Source organism: Dermacentor andersoni, chromosome 2, assembly GCF_023375885.2.
Source record: "Dermacentor andersoni chromosome 2, qqDerAnde1_hic_scaffold, whole genome shotgun sequence".
NCBI classification, from domain to species: domain Eukaryota; kingdom Metazoa; phylum Arthropoda; class Arachnida; order Ixodida; family Ixodidae; genus Dermacentor; species Dermacentor andersoni.
The window spans coordinates 55,113,421-55,126,525 of record NC_092815.1 but is presented as its reverse complement, the minus strand read 5'-3'; the positions used below and the strand labels follow the sequence as shown (position 1 = coordinate 55,126,525).

The window sequence follows — 13,105 nt, the reverse complement described above, 5'->3', positions numbered from 1 at the left end:
GGAAACTTGAATCTGCGCGCGCGCTTGTAATGTGAGATATGTTTTGAAATAACTGTTCAAAAAGTGCGTTACAATTGCAGATCATGCGCAAGGCATATGGGGTCTTTAATTCAAGACCCGCTAATCCGTAAACAACACTATATAAGAGCGAAGATGTTTTATAAATTGGTCCTTGGTAACTGTATTTTCGAGCTCTATATAGAATAATGAGTATTAAACTGTACGCCGTTTTAGAAATATCGCGCACACTAGGGTTAAACTTGGTAGGAATGCAACGTGTCTTTAAGGACGTAACATGGTCAACATTTTCGAAGCTGTAGATTCTCTGGGATCACGGTATAGTAAATTGTAAAGTTTTTGCTGACTAGTTCTTCGTGTCCGAGTTCACGCAAACCACTCGATACTTTTTGCTTGAATTCTTTGCACGCATATCGAGGGTCTCTCTACCACTGGCGTAGCCAGGAGGGGGGGGGGGTGAACCCCCTCTCGCCTTTCCCCCTTTCCCACGGAACATAATGTTTCCGGAGATGGGCTCCGAAAGAGCGACGTGGACGAAAGGGAAAGCTTAAATGTGAAAGTAAGGCGAAGGCTAGTCGCGTTCCGAAGGGGCGGGGGGGGAGGGGGTGTCATGGAGGCGATCCCCTCTCCCATGCACAGAACATTACGGCCCCACTTACGATGCGCCTCTCCCTCGTTCCAGACCGTGTTAACCAAAACTTCTGAGGGGGGGATCTGCGCTAAAAATTCCACACACAGATAAAGATGGGACGAGCTCGTGCATAAAACTTGGCGCATTGTTGCTCCCCACCTGGCCTTCGTGTCGTCGAAGAGCTTCTCATTTCTTGTACTTGACCGAATCGTCGACCACGCTGTGCGGAAAAAAAAGCATTCCAAAAATAATGCGACTTGCATGTCTAGGATACGCAAAATAAGCCCCCGCATCCGCTGCCAAGGTTTGAGTGGTGGCAGTGGGGTTAGTTCTAGTAGTGAAACATACATACCCAAGAAAATGGATGGGAAGACGGCGCCGCGGTAGCTCAATTGGTAAGATCATCGTACGCGTAAATCGACGACGTGGGGTAGTTCCCCACCTGTGGCAAGTTGTTTTTCCATCAACTTTCATTTCCATTTATTTATCATTTCCTTAATTCAATTAGTATGTACAATTTCCACGATGCTGTCCATGGTGTCTTCGTTCGTTGGCTGCTTATGATACGATTAACAAAAATCGGGCCCCTCGGTTAATCCACTTTCTTCTCATTCATTACATAACGAAGGTCTCGAATCCGGCAACATTGATGCCTTCAGGTAGAATGCGTGGGTTTATTGACCGGATGCCTTCATCCAAAAAGATCACGTACTCGTGACGCCTGCGGCAGAAATTTTGTTCCACATCCGCCGCCGAGGTTTGCGAGTGGTGGCGCTGGCTAACACTCACAGAGTTAGTTCTAGTTGTAAAACATAAATACCCAATAAAGTTAATGGGAAAACGGCGCCGCGGTAGCTCAACTTGTAAGAGCATCGCACGCCTAATGCAAAGACGTGGGATCGTTCCGCAGCTGCGGCAAGTTGTTTCATCATCCACCTTCATTTCCATTAATTTATCATTTCCTTAACTCAACTGTACGTACAAGTAATTTCCCCTGTGTTGTCCTTGGTGTCATTGTTTGTTGGCTCCCGGCCCCTCGGTTAATCCCCTTGCTTCTATATATATTTAGAAAGAGAGAGAGAGAGAGAGAGTGAGTGAGTGAAGGAGAGGGAGGAGTGGTAGTTGTCGGCGGAACAACTACCCCCAAATAAATTTCCGGCTACGCCATTGCTATCTACGCTTAGAATAAACCATTAAATGTACCTTTATAGGAAACATAACGATTCATTTGAGGACGTTAATTGTACGGGGCAGTGCGTTTATCGCCGCCGGCGCAACAGCTGTGGCGCGCCGCGGCGAGGCGCACAGAGGCGATAACGATCGAGGGTGCACGAGCGTTGCGGAGAAATTGCGCAGAAACCAGAGCCGGCTGTTTTCCCAGAAAGCGCTTCGCTGGAAATTCGGCTGCGATTCTGCAAGGCCAGAAAGTCTGCCGATTGTATCGCACAAAGAAACAAAACTAATAAAAAAAGAAGAGGAGGACGCGAGAGTGCCGTTTGCGAGAGTCGACTTCAGGAGAATTCGTTTATCTTTCAGGTTTGTCGCCGGTAGGAAGCGCGTTGATGCCACCACAGAGGAGTCAAAGCACTTGCTACATCTCTTTTGGATGTACGCCAACAACTAAGGTTATTGCTAGTAGCGTAGCAAACTAAGTTCTATCTGTAACTACGCCAGATTTGCATGGCTAAGCGTCACTACTGAGGCCTAGAGTCACCAAGGTTTGTTTGCGGCATTCACTCTGAAAACTTCCTTACGGACTCGAACCTTCGCTGCAGCAGCTCTAGAAGCCGCTCATGCGCCTTTGCGGTAGTGCACGCCATAAAACAGGGCACATGCTGGTTTCGTCTGTCATGGGGCCGTACAATTGTTTTACGGTTGGCATGCTGACGGGCGCTCGCCGACGCCATGTAAACAAGCGTGAGCCCCTTTTCGAAAGCACTGCAGAAACTGCAGTCCGTGCTTGTGCAATCTCGCGAGAGAGCCCAGGAAGAAAGAATTCTCTCTCTCTCTCTCTTTCTCGATGGAAAACCTGCAAAAACCCTCCCACTACGACATGCCTCATAGTTAGATTGTGGTTCTGGCTTGTATATAAAAATCCCCATATTTTTTCGAAGGTTACGTACGGCTCATGTAAGTCAAAAGACGTCTGCGTATTTCAGAGAGGGAAAGATGGCTCACCCATTGTGTGTCATTGGTCCTTACGTGAAGCTTCCATTCAGTCTATGTCGCGCTTAAAGCGATCAGCGGTGTACAATGGAGGATTCATTCTTATGGCTCTCTTCCGATTGGCTGACGCGACTCATGGCTTTCGCCGCAAAACACGTAGTTGGTGAGATGGAGTGCCACTAGTGGTTTGTCTCGAAACAGGTGACGCAACGTCGAGACAATCGAGAAGCGAGGTAAATCAACGTCCAGGATGGGATGGTGCGGTTGTGTTGGTGTAACGGCGAATCGTTCATAAACACTGACGTCTCTGGCCTCGCCGGGTGAAGCAAATCAGTCAAATTGCCGGGCCATTCCTGATTAGAACGAAAGGGAAAAAGTTTGAAAAGGAGCCTAGCGAGCATTCGACGCGGCTGCTCACCGTGTTGCGTCGATTCACATCCGCTACGCATGCGGAGCCGCCTCTGCGAAATGTTTATCGTCCACAACGTGACTTGTTCGCGCCACTCAGAGCCACTCCGACTGGTGAAACGCCGCCGAGGGATTAACGACCTCGTACTAGCGCTTGTATTCCTTTCACCTCCACCTCCTCTCGCTACCGCAAGAGGGTATTCAAAAGGGGTCCAAATAGACGCAGGGGAAACACCGACGCGTTGCGTCCGCGCGGTTCGACCGAAACAGAAACTTAATTTAAGCGCTCTCCGGCGCCCGCTTCTACAATAGGAGTAATTCCTCACGGGAATGAACTGTATACGACTGGCGTTCGTATACCGCGCGGGAAGCTGTCAGCGTTCGTTAGCGATCGTGGGCTTTGGAGGCTTGGATATTTATGCGAATGGCGAATTAACTGCCTTCCAGCTGGCACGCCGAGTGGCAAGGTGAGAGAGAGAAAAGAATATTTATTTCGTGGGAAAGCGAAAAAAAAAAAAGACTTGTCGATATGCAGCCGGCGCTTCAGCAGTCAGCGGCTCTCTACGGTGGGCAAGGAATGTCGCCACCCTACGCACTCTCGTCTCAACCAACTCCGCGCAGTGCAGCCGGGGATAGGGCTCGTGTCAGCCAATCAGCAACGAGATGCGGTTGTGTGTGTTGCGGAAAATGGCTACAAATCCTTCCGTGGCGCTTACATCCAGTTGGCGTCGCGTGAAAGGCGCCACCCATATTTCGCATGGAGTAGGTGAGACGGTCTATAGAGGAATTTAGGGTCACGTTTAGTGCGGCCCCCCTTCACGAATGCAAACTTTTCAGTTGTGAACGCAGAGCGTGCAGGGACAAATAAAGAACAGCTGATCGCATATACATATATCGAGCCATTTGATTGCACAGCTTCAGAACAGGTTAAAGCAGGAACTAAACATCTGATGTACGCATCTTCAGGAAGCCAGCCTGGTAGTTATACCGGTGCGCGAATCTTTTGACAAAGGAGATCTAAATGTGCGTCACTGTCGGCAAAATTCCGTTACGAGTTGCAACAGGCAGATCCGTGGGAAGCAACGAATCTGTGCTGTAATGTCAACAACGAGAGAGACGCGCCATTAAGGAGAAAGGGAAAAGAATGAAGTTAAAGGGCATGAGGGAGGGGTGCGGGAAGCTGACAGAGAGAGAGAGAGAGGGGGGGCACAGAAATTGCTATGGGGAGTGCTAGATAGTTATTTCTTTAATTGCTCGTCGTCTATTCAATTGAGTTAGTGACGATGTGTGTTACGATACAAATTGTGACAGGAAGTTAGTGGTAGACTCGGGCCAAAACACGAAGCGCTGCTGGGTTAAAAAAGTGAAAAAGTGCACGGGAAAAATGATCCGTGCATGTGACCCTCCGCCGTATTAGTGGCATATGGCGTAGCGCCGCTGGGCTCGAGGTCGCGGTATACGGTCCCGACCGCGGTGGGGAGGGGGGGGGGAATGCCACTACGGCGTTCCTCATAGTCGGAGCATTGTTTTGACACGTCATAGGCATCTGCCATAGGTAACTGGCGTTAAAGCGAATCTATCCGTGCCAGCACTTGCAGCACTTGCTATGCAAGTGGGCGGGCGGGAGGGAGGAGGGGGGGGGGGGGGGGGGGGAGTCGACTCCAACCTCCAGCAAACGGGTTTGTATTGACCTTGTATGCTTGCAAGCTGACCGACAAAGTAGTCCATTGCGCATACCGCTGCTCTGCGTAAATAAGCGATAAATCACTACATTAACATTTGTAAGCACAATGCCTCATAGGTATGCTTAATCTATATATACACGTACTTCTTAGTGGAATAGCGTATGATATTCAACAACTTCTTCGAATTGCTTGATTTCCTTTTCGTTGATCTGGCCTTTGGGTAAGTGCCCCTGAGTACTTGCACATTCTCGGCTAATCTTCCAGAATGGGTATGTGCCCCTCAGACAAAAAAAAAAAAAAAAACATAGAACACTTAAATGCGTTTAGATATGTTTCGTACTTGTCTGTTCATTACACGTCTGCCATCACCATTCTTTCCTCGACAAGCGTCATACATGTCATTCGTCGTCATCGAGCCCCCGCCTATACTGATTTGGTGTTTGCACTTCGGCACAGCTTCCGACTGGTGAAGTGCATAAACATTAAAAAAATGCATGAGATTCAAGTTGTGATCTTTTGTGGTGAATAAGCAGTGCATGAGATTGCGCGTTACGCAAGATGAACATAAACACAATCGTACGCATAGCGGTTATTCGAGTATTTAATTACCTGCTTCTTTAAAGCTTCGCCTCTAATGGATTCCGATTGGTGCGTTAGATCTGCATATATACAAATTTACAGCGAAGCTGTTAAGGGCTAGTTCCCCCAGGATCGTGTCCGCGTGTAGACACAACTCCCCAATCGTGGGCCGATCCCGAAGACAGTGCAATGCCGGCCCGACCCGCGGCGGAGGTGAAACAGGCGCTAAGCACTCCCCATACGTGGCTCCATCCCGAAGATAGTGCAACGCCGGGCCGACCCGCGGCGGAGGTGAAACAGGCCTGAAGCGCTCGCCATACGTGGGCCGATCCCGAAGATAGCGCAATGCCGAGCCGACACGTGGTGGAGGTGCAGTTCGCCGTTAAGATGCCCACATACACAGCTTCGCTCGTAATCTTTTTTCACAGAGTGGAAGGGCACTGAATTTTTTTTTGTTAAGTAACAAAATAGCAATACATATTGCAATGAAAGCTTAATAGATGAAACAATTGTGGCAGTAAAAAGTGCGAAACGAAAGACAATAAACGAGAGGGCAGAGAGAAGCAATGTGAGTAGTCCACGGATATATTGTAATTTACGGCAGTCACCCGCTTGTCGAACAACCACGAGTCACTCGACGACTTCACGTCGATCGCCTCAACCTGGTTGTCGAGATGCAAAATTTCCGGAAATATCTATTGACCTGAAAAAAAGAAAAGCCTGGTCTTTCTCAGAAAATATTGGAAATAAACTACCTTTCCCACTACCCACTAAAATATTCCTAACAGGGAGACTGTAAGCTATACAGGGAAAAAAAAAAGCTACATGTAGAAATGCACCTGCGTAATTTATTTTTGTTAATAATTGCATTTTGAATTTACGGAGGTACATATGAATGTGTGCATGTACGACTCCTTATATTTCAAAGTACGCGTATTACGTATGAATTCAGCATTACATTTTTGTTCTTCAATCGACGTCGACGCTGATGCAAGAAAATGACTTTACCTGGTAAAGCTGTCACAAACTAAATTTTTGCCTAGGTATCTTTGCTTGAAGTTTGTATGCTCGTATGGTAGAATGAAGTTTAAAATGAATTGTTGATGGCTATCCGACGCTCCCAGCTTACCAACGTGCTCTTCCTTCGCCCTCGAATAAATAAGAGGTACCATCGCTCAAAGCAAACAAACAAGTTAATAAAACACCTCAGTACATTCATTTGCCTTTACGTTCTTTTTTTAATTCTTGAGTGGAGTGCTGTCATGTATGCATGGAGGCATCGGCCACCATCGAATGTCATTTGAAGCTCCACTTGGTCCTTGCAATGCGAGTGTGGCGTGTGCAAACGACTGATGCCATGCATTTCGCCTGTCAAACCAGTAACATGGCATCACAATGCACAATCAGTCTTCTGTACGACGCTTCATTGTTTTTCTTTCTGTGTCAACGCGGCAGCGTGCCTTTTGACAAGTTGGTGAGATGTGACCCGTTTCGCGCATTCGCACAGAAGTAAGTTTTCGCAGGGCAAACAGCTGGAAACGACATGCTAAGTCGGCAGACTAATGAAGGTGTTGTAGTATAGAGTACAGAGCTTCGGTAACAGAACAGCAGGGCGCTTTCTGGCGCTGCGAGCAGTGTAAACGGTCGGGGGCATGAGGCATACCGCTGGGTTCCTTGGAAAGGTTTCTGGGTTCCCTGTTCACTAAAGCTAATGCCTGACCCTACGCCCAGCTTTTCTTCACCAACTTTACAGCAATTCTTTCCATCGCTGATTAATACGACTATGTATACTGATTAGGTATTCCACCTATTGCAAGGAAGACGAGGCAGTTTTCTTGAAGGCAGTGCACTGGAGATAACATCTGTTTTCGACGAAACGTTAGTAGTTTGTTGCCTGTAGCCCTCGTGAAATGAAGCTTATTCGAGCAGGTCCAAGAAGGATGTTGTAGTATCAGAACAATGAATTGAGAGAATGAAACAGTGCTTACTTTTCTGAGTTACATCAGTTAATACAAGACATAACTTAAGGCAGCAAAATTACCGTTCTTAGAAGAAAAAGAAGACGTGGCTGTTATTGCACGATTCAGCTAACGCCTGTTCTTATCGCGTTGGACTCCAGTCGGCTGCGAGTCTCGCGTTCTTCATACAGCCTGCGTCCCCCACTCCCAGAGGCCTGGTTGTCTATGCATTTATTTAAAGGATGTAAGCTTACAGATGTGAGGATCAAAAGGGAGACGGTGCAGTAAAGTGGCTCAGTACCCAGGTGCACACAGTCCGCTTATTTCGTGAGCTGAACAAGAGCTTAGAATCCCAGCCGTGTTGTTTTGAGTCACCTGACTGAATGAGAAATTAGTCGCTGACATAAGACTTCTTCACCACCAAGCAATAGAGAAAGAAAAAAGCGCAACATAGCATATCAGTGAATACCGGGCCATTGCGGTATTTAGGGAAACGACTGTTCAGAGGAGGCCGCCCGATCTGCTCATGATGGTCTCCACAGTGCAGCTATACCGTTATCCAGAAGAGACGCAGCTACAGCGCTTCGTTCGCCCGCACTTGAACTTACACTTGCGCAGTGGAAATCGACGGAGTTTACCAATGCTCGTCTCCACATATTGAAAACGAATCTACGCCTCCGCCTTCTGTCAGGACTACCTAAAGCTGAGGAGACGCTTCTGTGCCGCTTGTGGCTTGGCGTGGCCTTCCCGAATGCGTACTCATTTTGGAGCGGAATAGCCAACAGCCCTACATGCGACAACTGTAGCTGCGAGGAAACAATCGTCCACCTTCTCTGTGAATGCCCCCCCTTCAGTGCGCACAGGGAAGAACTTTCCAAGAGTGTTAGGTAGTCTTGACAAATGCCCTTTGGCGGAGGAAAGGGTCCTGGGACACAGGTCGAGAACGTCCTCAGCACAGAAGGTTTTGCGGAGGACTGGTCTTAGAGACTGGCTGTAAGTGGTGTCGTAATTTCCTTTCCTTTTTCTTTTTTGTTTTTGCTCTTCCTTCCCTTTTCCGATTTATTTTTTTAATATCGCTTTTCTATTATCTTTTATTCCCCTTACCATCTTTCCCCAGCACAGGGTAGCCAGCCGGTCTGAGAACTGGCTAACCTCCCACTCTTTCCGTCTATTTCTCCTCCTCCTCCTCCTACCAACTCCTCCGAATCTTTCGTAAAATTTATGAATGCGGGCTTTTCCCCCCTTTTGTTCTGGATGATTTGCCGCAAGGCATAAAGAATGCGGGCTCACACTACGATATTACGAATGCTGAGTCAGGTTGGTCAAGGTAGGGAGGTTAACGAGACGAGCGTCCGGTTTGCTACCCTACACTGAGGGTATATTTTATAATGAATTGCTACCCTACACTGAGGGTTAGAGAAACGGAGTATAGATAAAGGAAAAGAGGGCAAGAGTAATCACTGCGCACGCCCAAAAGTATGCAGATAACCTTAAACAATCACTTAGGCCGATGCACTTCGACGTCTGCCCTAGCGCGCGAATAGCTTTTTGCCCCAACGACGGATGTAACCGTGGTCCGAGTATAGTTTACTCGGAAAATACCGACGACAGGTACAGCACAACGGGTGCTCAATGATTTCCTTGCACCTACTGTAGTTACACGTCGGGATTTCGACCATTTCAATACGGCAGGAGTAAGTGTTCGTAATCGCCACTCCCAGCCATAAGCGATACGGCAATGTTGCTTCGAAGTCCCCGCCCGCTCTTCTTACCGTCTTTACTTCCCTTTCCCGTAGTGCAGGGTAGCAAACTGGAGACTTCAACTCTGGTTAGCCTTCCTGCCTTTCTCTCATTTGCATTTCTCTCTCTCTCTGTTTTGCTTCGAAGTCACCAAAAAAATCATTGTGATCTAAAAACAATCTGTTGCTTGTTAGTCTCTGCTGTTGCAATGAAGTTTGCTGGTGCTTGTGTGCTGCGTCGAACGGTAAATCATTGTTCACAAAGTGTGTGTGTGTGCCAAAATAGGCGTGTATTTAGGGCAAACCTTAAAGAAATACGTACTATCCCCCCCCCCCCCCCCCCGATCCCTCCCTCCCTGCTTGTGTAAGCGGGATTTTACGATTTTGAATGTCCACAGATTGGCAGGTATGTGGGAACACGAGTTCATTAGGTCACAGACGACGTGACGACAGTCGCGTCGAATTCACTAAATTTCATCTTTTTCTAGTCACTCTCACGCGAGTCAGTAAGAAAAGCCGAACATTATCCTGGCGTTGTTTGAAAAAACACAAACCAGGTGACCATTACTCCGCGAGGATAGACAAAACGGGAATTTTGCGTATGCCCTTACTTATCGGGCTTGAAACTTTCGGATGTATACGATGGGTTTGGATACAACCACTTCTTTACCTTCACCAAATGATAGCCTTCAAGAAACTCCCATTATACATAATAGTAACACGCTAACACAAGAACGTATAAAATGTTAGTCGGGTGCTGCCGGCGGTAAACGATTCGCGAGCTAGAAAATAAATTTCTTAGTGCGAACATCTCCATTTAATGTATGCCCATGTCAAGGAACGGGATTCCTACGTTCAAGTTCTGACTTGGGGCAATTTGCTTTTTGGTGAGAATTCCCCAGCTTGTACGGCCACGTGTGCGATCCAAGAGCAAATCTCAAGAATGCATAGCAGCTACGCAGATGAGTCATCTTCCACGCGGCTTTTTATCAAGCCCAGCCACGCTGAGATCGATACGTCGATGTCACAATCAAATAGTTAATCAAAACTTATCGGACTGTGATACAGTGTAGCCACGGAGTGTATACAGGCAATTAGCATCGCCTTCAGCTCACCAAGTTCGCTTCGCCCGGGAACGCGCCCGCTCTTGTTCAAACCGCGTTCGGTAAACAAACCCTTCTTCCCGCCAAACGAACTGAACTCCGCTCACCTTTCGCGACGGTCCACTGGCACAGGAGACAGAGTAGTGTCAGCAGAAGCGTGGACGGCCAGCTGGCAACAGTTGTCGCGACTCTCCGGGGCACGACGGCGAAGCTGCCCGCGGTGCCAAGGCCAAGCATGTCCGCCGGCGCTCGCGCCAGCGACTCCTCTCGCTGGCGCGTCGTCGTCGTCGCCGTGGTGAGCGCCGTCAGCCGCCGGCGCACACGCCAGCGCCGGCGCTCGCCCGACGCCGCGACGCCGAAGTGCCGCGCCGCGCTGTCGGCTCTGCTTCGCTCCACTCCCCGCCGCCCGACAACAAGCGGCGTCGCGCGCCGAGCAGGCGGCGCGTCGGCTTCACCACCAGCGCCGCCGCCGCCGACGCGTAGTCCGGCGCCGAGAGCGCGGTCGCCGCCGCTTCGCCCCCGCTTCCTCCCCTTTCGTTTCCTTCCGAGCTTGCTTGGCTTACTTCCGCGCGCCGGTTCGCTGGCCCTTCCGACGCTGCTCCCCTTTGCTAGATCGCGAGTATCCACCACCCCGTCGCGCGCTGGACGCCAGTCGAAAATTCGCTTGATGTATGGTGGTCGCGGACGGGCCCCGCGCTCTGCGGTTTCTCCTGCTCCGTTTGCTTGCTTCTCTTCGGTTGTTTTCGTTGATACGGCTTGTCGTCGCCGTTCGTCTCCCGATTCTTTTTTTCCCGACCGACTGCAGTGGTGGGGAAACAGTGACGCGCCAGCGGGTCGGATGAGAAACTGGTCCCGTTTCTTCGCGCCGGCAAGCACCGCGAGAGCACGAAAAGAGCGATGACAGATTGTTATTGTTCCACTCGCGCAACTGTCACCGCACCAATTTCGGTGTCGCCGATGAAACCGCAGAAGTAGCAATCACACGCGCGCGCACAAAAAAGAGTGGTATCCTTATTCTTCCGAGATACGCCTTCGTTCATCTGTCGGTATGTCTCTCAAGTGAACGCAACTCGCGTCCTGTCAGCTGCCTTGCCAAAAAATCTGCTGCCGCACCATCAGCAGTGGCAGCCACGATGAGGCGAGCGGCTACTTGCTCCCTGAACCGCCGCGCGGAACGGACAGGTGAAGACCGCGCTCCTCGTCGCTTCGGGCACGACGACTGTCAGTTGATGACGAGGACGGTCCTTCTTCTCCGGCGTCGTCGCCTCCTCCTCGGCACTGTCATCGGGCAGAGCCGAGGCCGGCCGGCGGCGTTGAAGCGCGACAGGCATGCAAATGGCGATATACGTCTCGTCAGGGCCCCGCGGCGTCAGGGCCGACGACTCGCTGACGACGACGATGGGTCGAAGCTCCAAAGAAGCGGACCCGGGCGCGACACCACGACGCCTGGGTTCTCGGCGGCGTCCCGTCTGGGAATGGATGCAGAGAAGAGGGAGGGGACAGCGCTCGCGCCGAACCGCGCGGAAGTGCTGCTGCACGCTGCCGCCCGTTCCTTGCGCGGAGTAGAGGCGTGCGTGCGTGTGTGTGTGTGTGCGCGCGCGCTTCGGCTTTGGGAGGGCGAGCGGTGGAGGCCTCGCTCTCTCGCGCCGTGGTGGCGACGGCGGCATCCAACGCGACCGCCTTTCTGGGAACACAAAAACACGCGCCGTTTTTGGCCCCGCTGCTGGATCGGCTCCCCTGCAGAGCCTGCGGAGAAAAGGAAAAACGACGAAGCCGCGCTTTCGAAGGGGGTGTCGCCGAGCGCGCTGTGCGTGCGCGCCTCTAGCGCCTATCGCGAGCGGGCCAGCAACGGCTGGCACAATCGTTAAGTCTTCGACTGTTTGCTTGGTTTGTGCTTGAGGAATTACGAATGAATAAGCGGAAGTTCCGTCCGGTGCGCTGTCGCTGCAATATGGTTCGAAAACCTATCGACCCCTGTTTCGTCCCAGAGAAGTAAATATGTATATTGATATTCGGTATGTAATTGCTGCAACTGATATTTCTAGCTGGAAATGACAAAAAAAAAAAAAAAGAACGCTAAAGAAACAGGAACAAGGAAAAAGACAATAAAAGAAAAACATATTGGCAAATGCGAAAGAGATGGTAAAAAGAAAGTTCAAAAGTGTTGGGAGAACACACAAATGCTTTTCGAAGCCACCACGACAACGCGTTTCGCCAGAACGATCGTGCTTCCGCTCCTTTCGGGCAAGCGTATGCATCCCGGCCGCGGAGACGAACAGGATGGGCGACTCGATCGCCGTCCTTTTATTTTCTTGCTTTCTTTCTCGTTCCTCTGCGTGTTGTCTCCACTTTCCCAAACTGCAAGAAATAGGGAAGAAGGCGGGAGGGGGACATCTCCAAAGAACCACCACAGGCCCTGAGCTTATCTCTTCTGACTGCCCTTTTTTTTTTTCCTCTTCAAAAGCCGCGTGTGACTGCCGTTGGCGGTGCGCAGAAGTGGGAGAAGCGAGAAAAGAAAGGGGGTATTGCCGCGGCACTCTTGGGGGAGAGAGAAGAAGGTGGAGAGGACAGGAAAGGGCGATTATACAAGCTCCCGAGCGTGCGATTTCGACGAGTGATCGAATCGGACCAAAGAGAGAGGAACGGGCCAAAAACTTTTCTCCGGATAACGACGACACGCAAAATGCTGCTCGGCTCAGCTCAGCGCCAAACTGTGGCTAGCGGACAGCAGACCGGCGGGGGTCCAGCGGGGAAACGGAGGAGGAGATGTCCAGGCGCCAGAGGGAGGGCCCCCAGCTCCTCCTCGAGTGGCTCCGGT

General features: G+C 50.3%; 1 protein-coding gene across 1 annotated transcript in view; it reads right to left on the bottom strand.

The window, feature by feature from the left end:
• Positions 1–12,745, bottom strand: part of LOC126542283 (BMP and activin membrane-bound inhibitor homolog) — a 40,908-nt gene extending 28,163 nt beyond the window's left edge. The window contains exon 1 of the mRNA XM_050189290.3: positions 10,395–12,745. Coding sequence (XP_050045247.1) covers positions 10,395–10,524 — 130 coding nt within the window. The 5' untranslated portion in view covers positions 10,525–12,745. The remainder of the gene's footprint in view (positions 1–10,394) is intronic.
• Positions 12,746–13,105: the final 360 nt, after the last annotated feature.